At 40.9% G+C, this 22,097-nt stretch overlaps 1 protein-coding gene across 4 annotated transcripts in view; it reads right to left on the bottom strand.

The window, feature by feature from the left end:
• Positions 1–1,656: 1,656 nt before the first annotated feature.
• LOC138968529 (GRB2-associated-binding protein 2-like) overlaps positions 1,657–22,097 on the bottom strand; it is a 37,535-nt gene continuing 17,094 nt past the window's right edge. The window contains exons 2-8 of one of the 4 annotated variants that reach the window (XR_011456217.1): positions 19,409–19,633; positions 17,859–17,955; positions 15,011–16,357; positions 13,895–13,982; positions 12,043–12,142; positions 5,988–11,792; positions 1,657–5,870 (exon numbers count right to left, since the gene is read on the bottom strand). Coding sequence is in view for 3 of the 4 variants with exons in the window: in XM_070341104.1 (XP_070197205.1) it covers positions 11,559–11,792; positions 12,043–12,142; positions 13,895–13,982; positions 15,011–16,357; positions 17,859–17,955; positions 19,409–19,633 (2,091 nt within the window). In the remaining variant the exon portion in view is untranslated. Of the gene's footprint in view, positions 11,793–12,042; positions 12,143–13,894; positions 13,983–15,010; positions 16,358–17,858; positions 17,956–19,408; positions 19,634–22,097 lie in introns of all 4 variants that reach the window. The other 3 variants (XM_070341104.1, XM_070341105.1, XM_070341106.1) reach the window with 3 other exon arrangements.

Genomic DNA, 22,097 nt, shown 5'->3' with positions numbered 1-22,097 from the left:
TCATATCCGGCTTTTTGTAAAAGTTGAGGCGGCACTGTCACACTCTCATTTTTCAATCAAATTGATTGAAATTTTGGCCAAGCAATCTTCGACGAAGGCCGGACTTTGGTATTGCATTTCAGCTTGGAGGCTTAACAATTAATTAATGACTTTGGTCATTAAAAATCTGAAAATTGTAATTAAAATTATTATTTTATATAACGATCCAAAATTACGTTAATCTTATTCTTCATTATTTTCTGATTCTAAAAACATATAAATATGTTATATTCGGATTAAAAACAAGATCTGAAAATTAAAAATATAAAAATTATGATTAAAATAAAATGTCCGAAATCGATTTAAAAACAATTTCATCTTATTCCTTGTCGGTTCCTGATTCCAAAAACATATAGATATGATATGTTTGGATTAAAAACACGCTCAGAAAGTTAAAACGAAGAGAGGTACAGAAAAGCGTGCTATGCAGCACAGCGCGACCATTTCCGCACTATTCTGGCTTGTCGATTTCACTGACTTTGCCACGAGCGGTGGACTGACAAAACTACGAGTATGCGGTCTTGGTGAAAAAATGCAGTGCGTTCAGTTTCATTCTGTGAGTTCCACAGCTTCACTAAATGTAGTAATTTTGCCTTACGCGACTTGTTTTATCTCTCACACCAGGTCGGCATCACCAGTCTCACTCTGATCGTGGGCACTAGGCTGGTGTCTCGAGCTTGCACTCTGACAAACCTCACTCTTACTCAACCATTCTCATGCTGGTGCCATCCTTTCACTCTAATACAACCATTCTCACTCTGACACTGGTCTGACACCAGCATGCTCATACTGGCACTCTCTGGCACCACCATGCTTATTCTGGTACATGCCCGGGTCCGGCAACACGTTGCTGGCATTGGTCTGGATCCACCATCGTGTTCTCATTCTGACATCCACCCACCCTGGCATACATATATGCACACCACCCTGGCCGCACCAGTTTGAAACATCCACTCCGGTCCGGTGACACACACACACAACGGGTGGGTATGGTGGCAGACATGTAGCTATCTTTGTGTGTATTGAAAAGTTTGTATGTGTGTTTGCACATTTGTTGCATTTTGACTAAAAATGCAATTCCAAAATACTGAAGTTATTGATTGTCAATAAGAATTGAGTATTGTGAATATGGTGGTGCCAAACGGAAAAGATGTTTGTGTTGCCGGACCATGAGTGTCCACGTGTGTAAGTGTCGTTGTGTATGTGGGGTGTTCGTGTACAATATGTGTGTCTTTGTGTGTGTTTTGGGTGTGCATGTACAATATATGTGTGTGTGCTCTTAGATTTCTTTTTTTTATTTGATCACATCTCTAACACTGTGCATTGTACCAATTCTGTAACTGCACTAGATAATTGATTTTGGATCCTAAGTGAATAGCTTAAATTATCATCATTATTATCACAAAAAGACTGCTCGTTATCGCAATGTACTTCTTGTTAATGAAGCCAAGATATCAATCATAAGTAAAGTTTTTGTCGTTATTGGTTTATACCTCCTTGTTGCCGAATAACCACATAATTTGGTCATTGTTTCATTTAACTTAGACAATGACTCAAGAACTCTCTTTTTCTTCCCACACACACACACAAACACACACACACAGAGGCTATCATGTATATAGGTTTATTTGAATTGCTACATTAGTATCTGCTACAAGAGCTCAATTCATTCCTGTTCAATTCTGTACAAGAAACTGTGCCTGAATGCTTAAAACATATTGAAGTTTTAGTGATCAGATTTGCTCGTGTGTGTGCGTATGTGTGTGTATGTGTGTGTGTGAGAGAGAGAGAGAGAGAGAGAGAGAGAGAGAGAGAGAGAGAGAGAGAGAGAGAGAGAGAGAGAGAGAGAGAGAGAAGAGGGGGTGGTTAATGCGGGAGTGAAAGTATAGGTCACTTTGAATTAATATTTAAATGCATTTTAGGTATATTTCAATGCAAAATGATGTAGCTTTACTTGTATTTATATGTTGCACTTAACAAAACCAAGAAAGCAAGATCAGTTTTGTGTGCAACTTTTGCTATTATAAATATTATCAGCAATTCTTCTAATTTTTAACGTAAATCACATGCCGCGTTTGTTTTCTTTTCTTTATGGACAAAAGAATAATTTCAACAGAACTTCAAAGAACTATACTTTGATAGAATCACAGAGAACAACATTAACAACAGAAAATAAAAGCATGAGCAAGACAATCCAACAAAATAAAATGATTGAACAGAAGCAACACTCCAAAAGATAACTAACACCACATTCTCAAATTATCAATAATAATGAAAATTGTGGAAAAAGTCTTATGCAGAAAAACATAACTCTGAAATGATAAGAGTATAAAGAATCGCCTCCATGATTAAAGTCTAACACTAACAATTCAAAATCTGAATTGTCCAAATGATCCATTAAAAAGTTCATAAAAAACATGTAACATCAGTAATCTGCTGTTCCAAAAACAAAGTAAATGTATTACATCTCAATTCAGGAATAACCTGAGCATCATATGAAAACTTCAACAATACCAAGTCAACTTAAACCAAAAGCACTGGAGTACATATCTTGAAAGAAAGAATAAGTAAATAATAAAATCATCTTCATGAGTATGCAAAAACCCTGTTGCTCATTACTGTAACATTAAAATGTTATTAAAATAGTACTGTACACTTGTTATCATTATTGTGAGTTCCCATTTTCTTAAAATGTATATTAAACCTTTATTAAACCACCTTGTTCTGTTATCAAAAAACAATGCAGGCCTGAACTCCCCAAGAGTATATGAGTCTGATGATTAGATTTTCATCAAAGAAAATTGCTTTAAACAAAAAGATAAAGAAAAAAAAAAACCAATAAACTTAACACCCTGACTTAGACATCAGAAGGACTCGAGTTCGAATCCCGGCCGCGGCCGCCTGGTGGGTGCAGGATGGAGATTTTTCCGATCTCCAAGGTCAACTTATTTGCAGACCCCCTTCGTGTGTTCACGCAAGCAAAAGACCAAGTGCACACAAAAAAGATCCTGCAATTCATGTCCGAGGTCGGTGGATTATAGATACATGAAAACACCCAGCATGCCTCCCCCCAAAATCGGCGTATGCAGCCTGAATGGCGGGGTAAAAACAGTCAAACATGTATAAATCCACTTGTGCAAAAACATGAGTGAACGTGGGAGTTTCAGCCCATGAACGAAGAAGAAATCACAGCCACACACCCGTCCATCAAGATCAGGCATGCATACAATAACCACAGGCACAAAAAAAAAAAAGTATTTGCGTATCTATCTTGATTTTTGCAAACTTCCTCTTTACTAAAAGCATATAAAAGTGTGAGTTGGGTTTCAATATGTCATCTTTGTCAGTTTTACCAGTTCTCTAGTCACAAGTAACCAACAAGAACACATAATAGAATGTATGTTTTCTTTGCTGCAAACTGAACAGACAGAAACAAAATCTAAAAAGATACCCCCAAATTGTTACATTTAATCAAGTTTTGACTAAATGTTTTAACATAGAGGGGGGAATCGAGATGAGGGTCGTGGTGTATGTGTGTGTGTGTGTGTGTGTGTGTGTGTGTGTGTAGAGCGATTCAGAGTAAACTACTGGACCGATCCTTATGAAATTTGACATGAGAGTTCCTGGGTATGATATCCCCGGACATTTTTTTCTTTTTTTCGATAAATGACGTCATATCAGGCTTTTTGTAAAAGTTGAGGCGGCACTGTCACACCCTCATTTTTCAATCAAATTGATTGAAATTTTGGCCAAGCAATCTTTGACGAAGGCCGGACTTCGGTATTGCATTTCAGCTTGGTGGCTTAAAAATTAATTAATGACTTTGGTCATTAAAAATCTGAAAATTGTAATTAAGTTTTTTTTTTAATAAAACGATCCAAATTTACGTTTATCTTATTCTTCATCATTTTCTGATTCCAAAAACATATAAATATGTTATATTTGGATTAAAAACAAGATCTGAAAATTAAAAGTATAAAAATTATGATCAAAATCAAATTTCCGAAATCGATTTAAAAACAATTTCATCTTATTCCTTGTCGGTTCCTGATTCCAAAAACATATAGATATGATATGTTTGGATTAAAAACACGCTCAGAAAGTTAAAACGAAGAGAGGTACAGAAAAGCGTGCTATGCAGCACAGCGAAACCACTACAGCGCTAAACAGTCTTGTCAGTTTTACTGCATTTTGCACGAGCGGCGGACTATGGTCATTGTGAAAAAATGCAGTGCGTTCAGTTTCATTCTGTGAGTTCCACAGCTTGACTTATAAATGTAGTAATTTCGCCTTATGCGACTTGTTTTTAAATTATGAGACAAAAAATCAAAAACAATAAAATAAACAACTTAAAAAAAAGGCAACCATGTAAAGTTTCTGTTTGTATCATGTACATTAACCCCTTGACTGCCACAGTATAACAGCATTTTGGTATTGCTGTGCGCCAGGGCAAATTTCGCTTTCTTCGGTAGGTTCACTAATCTGTTTACTGCTCAATCATTTATTGAGATATCTCTTAGATCTTTGGCATGTGGTTTGCTTATATCCTTGGCTATTATGTGATAACATGATCATTGGACTTTGTTTGTGATTGTTATAATAAAAATCGATATAATGACCATTTTTGTCAAAAATTACAGTTTCCAAACTTTCACACACACACTGCAGCATGTAAAACCGCAGAAAACACAGCTAAAACTGGTGTCAAACATCAGGTACTCACATTACAGCCCATAACAGTATTCTTCTGTGTGGTAATCCATAAATCACTTCTTGTAGAGCTTCCAGAACACTGTATCATTTGAAAACAGGTCTACGAGTTGATGTCCGACTTTCGGCCGCCATTTTGAATCTTATAGATCGGAAAAAACTTATAAAAAAGTTTTTACCACGTGGTACTAACTTATCTGAACGGTCAATGGGAAAGAACTGTGTTTAAACCCCTACAAGAAGTTGGACAGTGGTTACCTCCCATTTAGTTTTCACAAATGTCCTGAAAAGTGCTGATGTAAATGCCACGTACCTAGTACGTGTATGGGCGTATGACAAACCAAACATGACCACGTACCTAGTACGTGCTGGGCAGTGAAGGGGTTCAATATACAATTTCCCACAACAAAACTGTCCAAAATGATTATTTTTCAAGAAACAGAAACCAGTTATTACTGACTTATTTTGTTTGCAATCTTTTTCTTGATTCATGAAGGCAAGAAGGAAGCATAATAAAAAAAACTACTGATTTACAAAAAAAACTTTAACGTTCAACACAGTGACCTAGTTTAATCACCTAGGGGTCGTTAAATAGAGTGCTCACTCAAAATGGGGAAGGGGGTGGGGGGGGGGGAACAGGTCTTTAAATTGAGTAAATAGGTGTGCACTACAAGCAATTCTTTTGTAATATTTAAGACACTAGTTCATGAACCTGATCCGAACTTTAACAGATTTACAGAAGAAATGTTCCCATGGCCTGGACATTGAATGTGTCCGTCTCTCTCTCCGTCTCTCTCTTCGCGTCCTCCTCTTTAAAAAACCAAATAACATAGCGCTTCATATCTGATGTAATTTCTACACTCACTCACAAACACACACTCTCTCTGTCACACACACACACGCTCATACAACCAGAAAAAGACTGAGTACGTACTTCATGTGTTCCCTATGTCTCTCTCTCTCTTATACTAAGCCATCTGATGACATTTAAAATAGGTTTGTATGTCAACAACATTTGAGCAAGCATACACAGTTTCTGGTGATTTGTTTCAATAAACCTTGGTCAGCAGAGGGCGGAAGACCTGTACAGCACAGTAACTTACTCAGCAAGTTCACAAGACCTGTACAGCACAGTAACTTACTCAGCAAGTTCACAAGACCTGTACAGCACAGTAACTTACTCAGCAAGTTCACAAGACCTGTACAGCACAGTAACTTACTCAGCAAGTTCACAAGACCTGTACAGCACAGTAACTTACTCAGCAAGTTAATTCTTGTATCTACAAGCTAGATCAATACTGTAAGCTATGTACACACTAGTTCACAAAACAAAATTACACAATAACATATATTGTGTGAATCATTTACAATAAAACAATTAGCTGCAGATTTTAACCACTTGGCTGATTTTACAATCACAATTAGCAGTAACACCTGAAGAAAAACAAGTTCCGTAAGGCGAAAATCAAACTCACAGAATGAAACTGAACGCATTGCATTTTTTCCGCAAGACCGTACACTCGTAGCATCGTCTGTCCACCGCTCGTGGCAAAGGCAGTGAAATTAACAATCCAGAAAAGCGTGGTAGCGGTTGCGCTGAGGAGGATAAGCACGCTTTTCTATATCTCTAGTCTTTTTAACTCTCTGAACGTGTTTTTAATCCAAACATATCATATCTATATGTTTTTGGAATCAGGAACCGACAAGGAATAAGATGAAATTGTTTTTAAATCGATTTCGGAAGTTTAATTTTAATCATAATTTTTATATTTTTAATTTTCAGAGCTTGTTTTTAATCCGAATATAACATATTTATATGTTTTTGGAATCAGAAAATGATGAAGAATACAATAAACGTAATTTTGGATCGTTTGATAAAAACATAATTTTAATTACAATTTTCAGATTTGTAATGACCAAAGTCATTAATTAATTTTTAAGCCTCCAAGCTGAAATGCAATACCAAAGTCCGGCCTTCGTCGAAGATTGCTTGGCCAAAATTTCAATCAATTTGATTGAAAAATGAGGGTGTGACAGTGCTGCCTCAACTTTTACAAAAAGCCGGATATGTCATCAAAGACATTTATCGAAAAAATGAAGAAAACGTCTGGGGATATCATACCCAGGAACTCTCATGAAAAATTTCATAAAGATCGGTCCAGTGGTTTACTCTGAATCGCTCTACACACACACACAGACACACACGCACACACACACACATACACCACGACCCTCGTCTCGATTCCCCCCTCTATGTTATAACATTTAGTCAAAACTTGACTAAATGTAAAAACCAGTTTGATCTGGTGATGCACCCTGGCCATACTAAAAAAAGGCGAGCTGAAATCTCCAATATAAGCACAATGCAAGCAACCCACACAGGTTATGTGTATTATTTAACCAAAAAATGCAATATAATGCAACAGAAAACTAAGACAATCTGAGGTAAAATGGAAAAAAACACCACCTCAAAACTTTATGCTCAAAAGAGGCAAAGATATGAGAGAAAATAAAGACCTCTTACATGGGTGAAACTGATCAGAATTGAAAATAAGGAAAATGAGGCCGGGGTCCAGGGGCCGCCCAGGCCCTGGTGGGGTGCTGGGGCAACGCCCTGCTAGGGGGCCCAGGGGGGCAAAGCCCCCCGGAAGAAAACGAAAAATCAGGCTTTTAAGTGTAAAAGTAGGCCTCTCCTGGTATCTCAAACACACAAATTTGCACATTAAACAATGGTAACAAATGCCAAGCAGTAGCCCGATAATTCGTGCGCTTAGTGAAACAAAGACTAAGCGATGTCCGGTCACTGTGTAAGGGGAAATACGGATCGGATCGCCGGGAAAAAAAAGAAAAGATTTTTAAAATAAGGAATTCCTTATTTGACCAATTTCATTTGGCGGATTTCCGCCCTGAGGCGGAAAAGTTTCACCCATGCTCTTACGTGGGACAGAACATGTGATGTAAGGTTTGGCATGAAGATCACAGGTAGAAAGAACTCTTTACTACAGTACAGATGAACCTGGTAACCAGCTCTTGATAACTACTACCTGCCCATGACCACCACCCCAAAGAAAACCCAGCGAGGTTCTTCCTATACGATTCACCTTTCCTTAACGACCACCTGTCTATAAGAACCACATTTGGATGGTCTCTCGGCTGGTCATCAGAGACAGGTTTCCCTGTACTATCAAAGACCAGAAAAGCCTGTTAAGCAAACAACAAACCCTCCTACAATAAACCTGACACTGACAAGAAACACTTAAAGCCCTGTGACCAAATACACCTCACCAGTAACAATACTCAAAGCCCTGTTACACTAAACTATCTGTAACAAAAAACAAAACAAAAAGGCAAAGCATTCCGAGTATTATGAATACAACAAAATAGTATATCCCTCTTTGGTAACAAAAACAAACTGAAGAAAGTTGAAGAAAAAATACAACCATGGGATAAGAAGCATTGAATTATGCTCATCTCTTCTGCTGATACAATTATGAAAACATGTGACAGCGCGAACAAAGGATGCTAAGTAAGAAAGTAAAACCGATGTCTTTCTTTGTGTGAATTACCAAGCTTCAGAACACACAGGGGTCCAGCACCCAGGTTTGAGGGAATTCAACTCAGAATGTACGCAACCTACAGAAACTGTGCACAGATAATAAAGCGTTGGAACCAAAATAACCCTGTTCAATTCCTTTAATTTTGCAAAAACATTTGGTATGCACGTAGACTTGACCCTGTACAGCCCCAAAAGTTCAAAATGCAAAGAGTAAGTTTTCACTTGCCTAACATACCCCAAAGTGTGCTGTGCAACTTATAACCCTTTTTCCTCAAAACTGTCACCTATTGTCCACCCGTATCAAAGTTTAACAATGGCTCCCCCCCCCCCCCCCCCCCCCCCGAGTTCCTTTCAGAATTAGCTCTCTTCTCCCAAAATACTACCTGATCATACAAGCATTTTTGTCAAATTCAAGGGAGCACAGATGACAGATACTGCTCACGCAATTACAAACAAATGACTCTCATTGTTTAAAAATGAGTTCCAATATCTGACAGAGAAAGAGATGACACACTAATTTATTGTTAAGCATACTGTCTCTGTCTGCGTTTTTTTCCCAATGCAAAAACAGTGTAAAAAGAGACAAAAAGATAAAACTGTATCAAAACTTCCATAGCAGTCAGTAAAATAGAAAAAGACTAAAAGTATCAAAATAAAGAAGCATGTAGTGCATACTGAATCATGAGACCAATTCACCGACAGAAAATGAACATGGATTGAAAACTAACTAAGGTATGCGATGAGATGGGCACGTACAAGCAGAAATACAATCAAACAAAACATGAGATTAAAACAGTCTCTAGCCCCCACATCCTCAATCTTCCCTAACAATCAACACTGCCACACAGAAGCAGAACATTTGAACAGAATCTTGTAATTGCACTGAAAGAATTATATCATAATATTCTAATTTACCTGAGACTATGTTGTGCAATGTCAGGTATGCTCTTCATCTGATAATTTCTTTTTTGATTTTACTCTGTATGAATGTATTTTCAGTTTCCATCTGCAGAACTGTAAACCTACCTCTGTAAAAACAACGACTCAACATTTCAAGGGAAAAAAGTAAGTATCAAGCTGTATCATGTAAGTTTCTTTTTTGGTGCTTGAGCTATAAAACAAGGCAGTGAAAATTCACCACGTTTTGACATATCAAATGTGATATTAAAAGCAGCATAGCTCATTCGCGACCCTCTGGTACTTTGATGTTCAAATATATTGCAGAAGTTTTTTTCGTATTTTTCTCGGGAAATCAGTTTGAGACATACAGAGAGTTTTAATTATGGAAAAAATGTTTGAGGCGTTGATGTAACAGACAGAATTTGTTGAATTCATGCTTTAAGAGGAATCAAATCTGACTATTCAGATTAATGAATATATTTGGTGGTATGTTATTATTATTATTTATAATTCTTAATACCACATGGATGAGAAAATATTTAGACAATCAACGACACAAAAGATATTGAAACCTTCAAAAACAAAACATGTAGGCAATGAACAAATTGAAAGAATACAAAAACTTTTGAAGGTCAAAGAATTATATTTCCTGTCATCTCCTTGATTTATACAATTCTCAGCAGTCTGCAACAACCATAGAAAGTAAAAAGTAACAGACCAACAAAAGTTACCAGGGCTGTTAAAACATATGCTCAAGAAAAAGTTTGGAGGGGTGTCTCCAATAACACCGATTTCCTCCCTCTGATATTGAGGGCATAAAATACACCTGCCCCTTAACATGTCTGCGGTGGTGAATGAGCTTGATAATAAAGCGCAGCAGCTTAAAATGACATATGAGTAAATTCACTTAAATAGGTAAAGTGCGTACTGAGACCTTCATTCAGTGTATTTGGCTCCATGAAGAACTGTTGTGCTGGAAGAGATATATATATATATATACAAATTAACTCTATATTTTACAATGTCCCATATTTTCTCCTTTTATCTTGGCACACATGTCTTTCATCAGAAGTTTAAAGTCTTGTGCACCATATACCATGGAGACTTGGTTGCCATTTCAAAAGATTATGCTGTAATGTAATAGTGTCACACAAAGTAGCAGACACAACAATGCTGAGCAGTGAGCAGGTCCCAAGCCGTTATGCATTTGACGGTGTCCTAAATCTGGCCGCCACTTTCAAGGTACAGAAGCCAACATGCATACACAAATGCTTGGAACAGACATGCATTGACCGTACTCAGATAAAACAAAATAAGACCCATAAGCTTGGAGTTGCGGATCAGAAAAGGATGTTAGTGATCTTTTATGGCTCATCGTTTCATACCTTTTATTTTTTCTCTGCTGTGAAAACAGGAAAGACCAATTTTTACATCTCATGACCTTCCCTCTTGATTCTGCTTTTCCAGTGTGCACATTATCTTACACACAGGCTTTATACACAGACATATTTGTCTGAGTTAGACATCTTTTTGCAGAGACTCAACAGAAAGCCTTCCGAGCAAAACATTTTGTGAAAGAATTTGAGTCATTTTGACGTTCTTTCTGGTCATGTTTGATTGAATTAAATGTGGGTCTGGTCATGAGATACAGTCCACATCTCCATGATACACAGGAATGCGGCCACAGTGTATGTCCTTCCAGGCTTTGCTCGGAGTCATGTCTTTCATATAAATTCTGTGACTCAGTCTCAATGTGGTTAAAAACCACATGAGCTATGCGCAGGGACTTAACCTATCCATGTAGTACTACATGTATTACAATTTAAAAACAATTTTGTTAAAAACATGAAGGTCTCCTAACGTGGAGCCAGGTTCAAAATGACAGGGCCGCACAGCTGCTGCCTTGACAGTTATCTGTGCCACTGATTGAATAGTTATATTTCCTAGGCCACAGTCTGTACTTTATCACAAGTCTCCACATACAGTATTCCTCACAAACAAAAATGCCAGCAGTCTCACAGTGGTAAGTATAGACTCTAAGTATAGCGTGCAGTAGATGTGCAGTTCCACAAGGCATTATTTCCATGGAGAGGGATCTGCAGCAGCATCTGATGGTTGAACTATACATTTTCCCATGTCTGCCTTCGCAGTCATTTCAGTAACACCGAGTACGTACAAGTCTTCATACTGTACAAATAGTCCTCAAATGTAAACGTACAAAGTATAAGGTTTCAGTTTTCCCCTTTTGTTCTGAAAAAAGCAGATAACAGGAGAAAACTTTGTTGCAGCAAAACACAGCAGCCTGTTCCTTCCACGATATGTCCTTCCTTCAAGTTCAGAAGAAATGGTCAAACTACTTATTATTCAGATTCCTGGCTTTTTTGACGTCTTGAAGCGCTCTAGTTTTGACAAAGTCTATCTCCCTGTATTCCGTGGGCGTGCCGTGGTGAACATTGGTAGCCTGAGTACGAGTCGGCTCAGGGGGCGTGTCCAGACAAAGGTCAAGGTACTTCAGCTCAGGTTCTGTTTCATGGTCAGGTGCAGTTGGCACGGTCGACATGCGCAACACGCTCATTTCATGATGCGTCTGTCAAAGGATAGAAAATCAAGCATTAAGGCCATACTCCATGATTAAAGCAACAACCACTACAGCAACAACCATAGCTTTCTAAAATGAATGGTATGCTGTTTAGTGTTCTTAATCATAGAATAATATAAATTTGGAGAGGATCTTTCATGCCTACTCATGCATCCTAAACTGCAATAACCCCACACACACACACGCATAATACACACATATAAATAATAATAAGAAGAAGGCACAAATATCGACTCACACTACTTCCATCATAAGATCGATTGTCATCATCATCGGAGCTGGTGGCCACATCTGGAGCAGGAGGCAGAGGGGGTCGTCTCGGCCCCAAGGGCGGCGGTCTGTGCACAATCATCACACTAATCAGCAACATTCATCATGGTCCATCATATCATGCAGCCTTTTGGACCTAAACATTCAGTGAGCTACACATACTATTTCACAGTATAGCAGTTAAAAGCTACAAACAACAGCCAGGGCCTATTAAGTCACTAAGTACAAACAGCACAACAGGCCATGGCCTATTACTTGACTATGCACAAACAACAACAGGCCATGGCCTATTACTTGACTATGCACAAACAGAACAACAGGCCAGGCTCTATTACTTGACTATGCACAAACAACAACAGGCCAGGGCCTATTACGTGACTAACCACAAACAGGAACAGGCCAGGGCCTATTACTTGACTGTGCACAACAGCAACAACAAAACAGGCCAGGGCCTATTACTTGACTATGCACAACAGCAACAAAAAATAGGCCAGGGTCTATCACTTGACTATGCACAAACAACAACAGGCCAGGGTCTATTACTTGACTGCACAAACAACAACAGGCCAGGGTCTATTACTTGACTATGCACAAACAACAACAGGCCAGGGTCTATTACTTGACTATGCACAAACAACAACAGGCCAGGGTCTATTACTTGACAATGCACAAACAACAACAGGCCAGGGTCTATTACTTGACTATGCACAAACAACAACAGGCCAGGGTCTATTACTTGACTATGCACAAACAACAACAGGCCAGGGTCTATTACTTGACTATGCACAAACAACAACAGGCCAGGGTCTATTACTTGACTATGCACAAACAACAACAGGCAACAAAGAACAGGCCAGAGACTATTACTTGACTATGAACAACAGCAACAAAGAACAGGCCAGAGACTATTACTTGACTATGCACAACAGCACCTAAGAACAGGCCAGGGACTATTACTTGACTATGCACAACAGCACCTAAGAACAGGCCAGGGACTATTACTTGACTATGCACGACAGCACCTAAGAACAGGCCAGGGACTATTACTTGACTATGCACAACAGCAACAAAGAACAGGCCAGGGCCTATTATGTACTTGACTATGCACATTACTGCAACAAAGAACAGGCCAGGGACTATTACTTGACTATGCACAACAGCAACAAAGAACAGGCCAGGGACTATTACTTGACTATGCACAACAGCAACAAAGAACAGGCCAGGGACTATTACTTGAATATGCACAACAGCAACAAAGAACAGGCCAGGGACTATTACTTGACTATGCACAACAGCAACAAAAAAACAGGTCAGGGACTATTACTTGACTAAGCACAAACAGTAAAGCAGCAGGCAATTAAGAACCATTAGCATTACTTCAACCAGCTTCAACACTCTTGATTTTAGTTTTACTGAAAACCATTAAACTTTACAGGTAAAGAACAATTATCATTTCAACCAGCACTTGACACTCATTCTTACTGAAAACTGTTAGACCCCCAAGGTATACACAGAGCAAAACACTTTTACCAAGATTTTACCATCATCTTTTGCCAACACCTTACTATCAAAGGCAAAAAGGAATATATTTCACGAACTAGCCAGCATATATATATACATATGGGAAGAAAGGGAAGAAGCACAAAATCAAGTAAATACACATAAGCAAACTTTATGTAAATAATCAAAAGAGACAAGCACCAAAGAAATCCTTTTAAATGCTATGAATGTTCTTGCTTCCAATATATTTCAATAAAATAAAATAAAAACATGTTACAAAGAACAAAAATCCCCTGGAAGCAAGCTTAGCCGTGAGTTACCTGGGAGGTGTTGGCGAGTGGCTGATGTGATTGTTTCGCTTGAAACTCTTGGTGCGTGTGTTGCTCCAGATGCACGTCTGCTCAGTTTCTGGTAAGACACAAACACCAAGCCCTGTTAAAGTTCAACTGCACATGCACACACCACTTAACAATAATGTGCACATGAACACATGTGTGAGCATGTGTGTGTGTTTATGTATACATGTGTGTGTCCACAAAGATGAATGCAAACACACAAACACACACAGACAAACAGAAACACACATACATAAAATCTCTTCTCTCTCTTTGTTTTTTTCTTTCTCTGTCTCTCTTTCTCACACACACACACACACACACACACACACACACACACACACACACAATGTGTACACATACATTCCCCTCTTTCCATTTCTTGCCTTAATTTTATAGTTTGTACATGTACTTGCTTGTTCACTCTTTAATCTAAACACAAATAGGCACACAAAAACGTTCATTTAAAAAAAAATATGAAAGCGTGGTTCTGTATCAATTTCTCAAAGCTTCTATATATATCTATAATCCATACAGAAGGTAGGGAAGTGGCAGCTAGCCTAAAACTTTAAAGTGTAAAGTAAAACAAGCCCTGTCTGTAAAGCTTGTCTCTGCGAAGACTGCAAACGTAGTGACTAATTAACCTATTTTCTGTAATCAGACTAATTATGGCATTCAGGTAAATGATAAAGAATAACATGAAATCATTTTTGGATCGATTATTACAATTTTCATTTTTAATGAGAATTTTGAGATTTTTAATGACCCAACTCCTTGATTAATTTTTAGGCTTCCAAGCTGAAATGCAATTCTAAGTCTGGGCTTGATTGCTTGACCAAAATTTCGATCTTTTTGATCTAAAAATGAGGGTGTGACAGTGCGGCCTCAACTTTCACAAAAAGATGAATATGAAGCGTCATTCTCAGGAGCTCTTATGTAAAGTTTCATGAAGATAAGTCCAGTTGTTTTCTCTGAATCGCTCTACACAGGGACACACACACACAACCACCCTTGTCTCGATTCCCCGTCTATTTTAAAACATTTAGTCAAAACTTGTCTATATGTAAAAACCAACACACACAAAAACACCTTGTTACTTACCAGCCCCGGTAGCACCTTGAATCCTCGAGGGCAGAGTGTTAGAGCGCGGGGGTCGGGGGGCCACAGGGGGAACCTGATACAGGTCCTGGTTACCTCCCCCCCTGTTCATGTCAGCGTAACTCGGGTCTGTCCTGCACTGACCTGGCGCCGGCGGGCTACTGTCCATGTCCTGGTCCCCCTTGTCCCCGTTTCTGACAGGCAGATAAGTGTCGGGGAAAGGGGGCACCACGGGAGAGTTGCTAAAACCTGGCACCGTGTTCAGGTAAGAGTGACCCCCTGCTGGCCCACAAACCCGGGGAGCCGGAGCAGGGGGAGCCACTTCCAGCTCCGAATGATCGCGGGGTGGAGAAATGACGGTAGAGCCACGAGGGACATCATAGCTTAGAACAGTGGCGCTACTACAGTTTTTGGGGGGCGCAGTAGGCACGGCATTTAGGCTGTTGTTTTCATACACCTTGCTGTTGCTGGGCAGATTTTGGTAGGGAGACTGCGAGGCCAAACCGCGATGTGGCTTGGGGGGCCGCTGTGGCGGAGCAGGGGGATTGTCTCCCGCTTCTTGACTGGACGTGGACACTGGCCTGGGCGGCGGCACATCATAGTTCTCCGTCATGGGACGACCCATCGACCCCATGGAGTCTGGGCGGTCGCTGAGACTAGAGCGGGCTGAGTGGGGACTGCGGCGTGGCATGGGTAGGGGGACAGCTGTCTTTAAGTTCAAGTCGACTGTGTCTGATGACGCTGAATTGCGTGTCACTCTCAGCAAAGAAACCTGCCCGCCAGCATTGGGAAGAACTTTGTAAAAATCTTCGTCACTGCTCTCCTCCGAGTGCTTAAACTCCCCAGACCTGGGTCGGTCGTACAGCTCGTGGTGACCTGACCCAGGTCTAGGTCGGTCGTACGTCTCCTGGCCACCGGTAGCAGGGGGGCGGTCATAGGGTTCAAACACACTGTCGTGGTCCTTGCCATCATCCTCCATGTTGTTGTAGTGTAGATGGGAGGGGCCTTTCTTCATGGGGGGTGGCGGTGCAGGGAAGTCAGGCACACTGTCAATGCTCTCTGCACGGTCATACCGCTCGCTGCGTTTCACCGGCACCGGGCCGCTGGTGCACTCGTTCAGCAGCACGTAGGACTGGGGGGAGGTGGAGGGGTCGGGATGTGAGGAGGTGGAAGAGGTGGATGAGGTGACGGTGGGGGTCCTGGAGGGGGGTGCCTGCATGGGCTGGGAGGTGACGGTGGGGCTGGGGGCTGGGGTGGACCACACACTGTTACTGCCCGCCACAGGCTGAGCGGCCGTGCTGTTACCCGATGTGCTGTGTGTGCTCAGTCGGCTGTCAGGGATATCTGTAGCTGAAAGTCATCACATGGCAAATGAGAACTTGTGGCACTGAACAATACTTTGTACTGATACTGATAGCCTAAGGATCATAAAAGGATATGGCAGACAAGAGCACAGTAGTTTTCTTGTTCCTGTCCATATTTCAATAGACTGTGACTGTACAGCATGGCATGATCAGACTTTTAAGCACAATTTCTGATTCTGCCAGTAACAGTAAAAGTGTACTGAATGACATTCTGCAAAACAAGCCAATCACTGCCACTACATCCTTAATAGGCATTTTGTCACTCACCTCCACAAAGTTAAGTTCTTTCAAAAATCAATAAAAACAACCTTAAAGGTAACATTAACCTAAATACAAATGAAATAGTCACAGACTATTAAGAAAGGAACACACAAAGAAAGAGCCTTAGAGAGTACCCTGCCACATTAACTTGGGGTAAAAAAAACGGCAAAGATATAACAGAACCATAAACAGCCTCTCTTCTCTTTGCTCACCCACCCTTGGTATGTCAAATGTCAAACATTGTCAAAGCAGGCAAAACTTTCCACTTTAGTCTTTTCTTGACCCTGTTTTCTTTCGATACCTAAATTAGCAAGCATGTGGACTTTTTCAAACAAAGCACCTCTCTGTTTACAAGTAACAGCGGCAAAATGATAGCAAAGTATCAGCAGGCAAAATGATAGCAAAGTATCAGCAGGCAAAATGATAGCAAAGTATCAGCAGGCAAAATGATAGCAAAGTATCAGCAGGCAAAATGATAGCAAAGTATCAGCAGGCAAAATGATAGCAAAGTATCAGCAGGCAAAATGATAGCAAAGTATCAGCAGGCAAAATGATAGCAAAGTATCAGCAGGCCTAATGATAGCAAAGTATCAGCAGGCAAAATGATAGCAAAGTATCAGCAGGCCTAATGATAGCAAAGTATCAGCAGGCAAAATGATAGCAAAGTATCAGCAGGCCTAATGATAGCAAAGTATCAGCAGGCCTAATGATAGCAAAGTATCAGCAGGCCTAATGATAGCAAAGTATCAGCAGGCAAAATGATAGCAAAGTATCAGCAGGCCTAATGATAGCAAAGTATCAGCAGGCAAAATGATAGCAAAGTATCAGCAGGCCTAATGATAGCAAAGTATCAGCAGGCCTAATGATAGCAAAGTATCAGCAGGCCTAATGATAGCAAAGTATCAGCAGGCAAAATGATAGCAAAGTATCAGCAGGCAAAATGATAGCAAAGTATCAGCAGGCAAAATGATAGCAAAGTATCAGCAGGCCTAATGATAGCAAAGTATCAGCAGGCCTAATGATAGCAAAGTATCAGCAGGCCTAAGATCATGAGGGACACAACCGTCGAACACTGAAGAAGAAGATAGCAAAGTATGCAATTTTCTTGCCGATGGAGAGACGACTGCGAGTTTGACTCTGTTCGTCTCAATCTCCACAAGATTCAATATCTCTCACACTTGAGTTACTATGGGCGAAGAAGGAAAGCGTGAGACATAGAAACTCACGTGTGTCTTCCTGTTTCAAGCCGCAGACACGGCACAAGCACTGTACCCAGGTGCTCATGTTTTCTTCTGAGTTGGTGGCCAGGTAGTAGGTCCTCACCTGCACAGTGCAAGTCACCTGTCAGGCCATGCGTCACACACATACACAAAACATGGCTTCAAATACATGTACATACAATGTAGGTGTGCATGGGTGTTTATGCAGCAAACTCATGTTTACAGCAAGTGTCCGAGTCTTTGACTAGAACACCTTTTTACAGTCGCTGTTGTTTTTGTCAACTTTTTGCATGGTTTGAGACCCATCCTACTCGAAAATATGAGAGCATAAGGGAGAAAGGGAGAAAGGGAGAGAGATAATGGTGATGTTGATGGAACTTTATTTTACAAGGATAGAGGTGTAAGGCCACACCTTTTCTTACAACCTGTCCGTACATCTAATACAAAATTTTAATACATACATGATATTGATAGACAAGTTTGAAGTAGAACTAACGGAAAAGTAAGCAAACAATCAAACAAACAAATACAACGTAATATACCGACAAAAAACACATCATAAAAACAAACAAACAAAACAAAAAACGAGAGAGAGAGAGAGAGAGAGAGAGAGAGAGAGAGAGAGAGAGAGAGACAGAGAGAGGAGAGTGAGAGAGAGAGAGACAGAGACAGAGAGTGAGAGAGAGAGAGAGAGAGAGAGAGAGAGAGAGAGAGAGAGACAGAGAGAGTGAGAGTGAGAGAGAGAGAGAGCGAGAGACAGAGGAGAGAGAGAGAGAGAGAGAGAGAGAGAGAGAGAGAGAGAGAGAGAGAGAGAGAGAGAGAGAGAGAGAGAGAGAGAGCAGACCTGGGAACCCATACGATTTCGCCGTATTGTGTACGCATGATTGTCTAGAATACAAGCAGTACGGTCATAGGAAAAAACATACGATGAGAAAAAAATCCTAGACTACTTGTCTTCACAAACGCATCCCGAAGCCGATCCAGTATTTTGACACATGATTACTGTTTTTGTCAGTAAATATTGAAAGAATCATTAATTGTTTTAAATGTATTGGTAAACTTAATTAATGCTGCGACGGACGCGTGTGAAGCATGTTTAAATCATAGATGTTCAAATGCAGTGTGGAGTACGCTCATTTTTCTGAAAATACACCAAGATTGCTTGAGAATACTCCACGTGCAAAACAGGGGTTACCAGGTCTGAGAGAGAGAATTGAATTGAATTGAATTGAACTTTATTTAACAAGGATTAAGATGTAAGGCTACGCCTTTTCTTGCAATCTGTCCTTGGGACGCATAGACACACATGGAGAGAGAGAGAGAGAGAGAGAGAGAGAGAGAGAGAGAGAGAGAGAGAGAGAGAGAGAGAGAGAGAGAGAGAGAGAGAGAGAGAGAGAAAGACTAAGACAGACAGACAGACAGATCTATGGAAACAGAGACAGAGTGGAACAAGGAAAGAGAAAGATTTTGTGAAGCAAAAATCAGGCATGACAACTGAAGACAACTCACACCCAGACAAATCACACTCCATGTGAAGACAAGCATACCGGACCCACCTTTCCACGACAAATGGTTTTGATTGCAAGCAGGTAGGGGTACTGATCGGAGTCAAGGGATTCGATGATCTGCTCACACTGGTCCAGGTCAATGGAGCCCTTCTTCTTGGAGCACTGCTCCGAGTTGTAGTAGCTCAGCTCATACTGGTCCGGCAGGCTGCCTGACGGCTTGTGCAGCACGAAGAACCGGAGCTTCCATTTCTGTGGAAACAGGGACACAAACAACTACAAAATGAGTTGTATCGAACTGTCACACTTTCATTCACATCAACAGTGCCAACCAGACTGATTATTTCAGTGATGGAAGGGGTGGTTGGGGGTGGGGAGGGGACAGAGACACTGTCTGCAGGAGAGCAAACATGAAGTGAACATTTCATTCCTTACCAGACCTAGTGCAAACATTTGTACAAAATGCTTCAGCCTGTCAGAATTAACTTTCTATTTTTAAACACACACCAACAAAAAAACACAACCTATTTCAATGTGACACCAGTAGAAGTCATCCAATCTGTACATTTTATATTAGAAAAGGAGGGAAGTGAGACATATAGGTAGACTGCTGTGATAATAGCTGATAGTGGGTACAAGCACATCCTAAGGTCTTCACTAAACCTTCCTAATTCCAGCTCAAGTGCCTACGGTCCCTTGTGGGTTCAGAGAGAGATGCACACTGCCAAATTCACCATGTAAAAAAACAAAAACTACCTGGGCAGAGAGAGAGAGAGAGTGATTAACAGCTGAGCTGTGCCAAATGACAGAAAGGGGAAAGTGATAAGGACGACCATCCACTTACAACAGCAAGCCCCCACCGACTGTTACCACCAATTAGCCGTACAGGAGCGGTTCGGTCCCCCAGCCCGCGCACACACAATTGACGCCTGTCCCCGGTGCATATTACACGCCCGATAATTGTAGGCTGAGAAGACCGTCGTTATCCTAACTAACACTGTCACAGCCTACACAGATCACAATCTATCCATTGTTGGTGCAACTAACATTTGTTAGTGTTTCACTTTTAGACCTACGGCTTTACGGTGGAGACAGTGAGAGCAAAGAGTTTCTCCCCCAGGAATAAAGTCTTTAGGTCAGAGACACAGACAGGGGGGCCCGGTTGCTGACATCACAGCGCTCAGTTGGCACTCCTCTGTGAAATGTAGCAATCAGCATCCAGAATAATTGAAAACCTGCGATGGTAAAGCCGACTGCTGGAAACTTTAACATGCGTGAGGACAATCCGACACACTTACACATGTTTAGAGAGAGAGAGAGAGAGAGAGAGATCGAGCAAAGGAGGGAGGTAAACGAAGGGTGCGGAGAGAGAGGGGGAAGACACAGATGCTGCTTTTTGACAAGTGTATTACTGAATCTGAGACTGAGAGGGGGAAGTGAGAGGGGGAGTGAGAGAGAGAGAGAGATTTTGAAAAGTTCACTTCTCAGACTGTGAGAGAGATAGAGTGGGTGGGGGAGAGAGAGAGTCAGAGAGTGCTTATATATTAAAAAAAAAGACTACTTATAATGTGTTTGTGTGTGTGTGTGTGAGTGTGTGAGAGAGAGAGAGAGAGAGAGAGAGAGGATGAAGAAAGAAAGGGGGAGGGGTGGCGAGCGAGACCTAGAGAGAGAGGGGGAGGGGCGGGTTGAATTCAAAACAAGAAGCACAATTAGTGCACTTAAAATCAAATGCAACCACAAAGTACGCCGCGAGTCATCGTAATTATCCACAATACCACATCAATGTCCCACAATTCAAGTCAGTAGCACGCACTGAGCAGATGACGAGCTTGCTGATTACAATGCAGAGGAATGTAGTATAGTAATAATGGTCACAGTGGGACTGGGAGAATACAGGCGTTGCCATAACTGCATTAGAGCCAACAGCAAATTGAACGTAATTTTGTGTAACTTTAGGCAGACCCTTAACTGGCAGTGGAAGGTTTTTGTCACTGACTATGTATGTATTCTTGTGTTATTAAACGTACTCTCTCTCTCTCTCTCTCTCTCTCTCTCTCTCTCTCTCTCTCTCTCTCTCTCTCTCTCTCTCGTGAATCACATGTAAACAGTATCACACATGTACACAACATGCAGAAATGTCAGGACAATAATGGCTTCAGGATCCACAAAAATACAAAGACGTTATATTTCTTCCTCGTGTCTCACACACACACACACCCTCACCATGACATCTTGTGGAAACGGTTTCCGCAGTGGCTGTGTCACCCCCTACTCCGAGTGCCGCCGACAATAATGTGATGATCACAAACGGTTCCAGCAGGGCAGGGAGTGAGAAAAGCATTTGAGCCCCGCGTGCCCTGAGAAACACATGCTCCGCAAAGAGTCAAATCCCCACTTGCAGTTTGGGCATCCCATCACAAACAGAGACGTGTGTTTCGAGAGGCCGGGGAGCCGTTTTTGTTAATTTCGGTCAACAGTGTGGCCAACGCCGTGTCACACGCCGTCCCCCTCCCTCCCTCCCGCCTGCAAAGCCAGGACTACCAACACGAGAGTCAGGCGGTGCAACATCAATTTTCTTCTATCTCTCTCTTTTTTTTTTTTTTTTACACGACCAAAGAGCAGGAACACCTGCGAGAACTAAAAGAAGAAAAAACTAAAAGAAGAAGAAACAAACAAGTCGCGTAAGGCGAAAATACAATATTTAGTCAAGTAGCTGTCGAACTCACAGAATGAAACGCAA

This window comes from Littorina saxatilis, linkage group LG6 (genome assembly GCF_037325665.1).
Source record: "Littorina saxatilis isolate snail1 linkage group LG6, US_GU_Lsax_2.0, whole genome shotgun sequence".
In the NCBI taxonomy this organism is placed as follows: domain Eukaryota; kingdom Metazoa; phylum Mollusca; class Gastropoda; order Littorinimorpha; family Littorinidae; genus Littorina; species Littorina saxatilis.
Note: the sequence above shows the minus strand (reverse complement) of the source record. Positions and strands in the feature narration are given on the sequence as shown.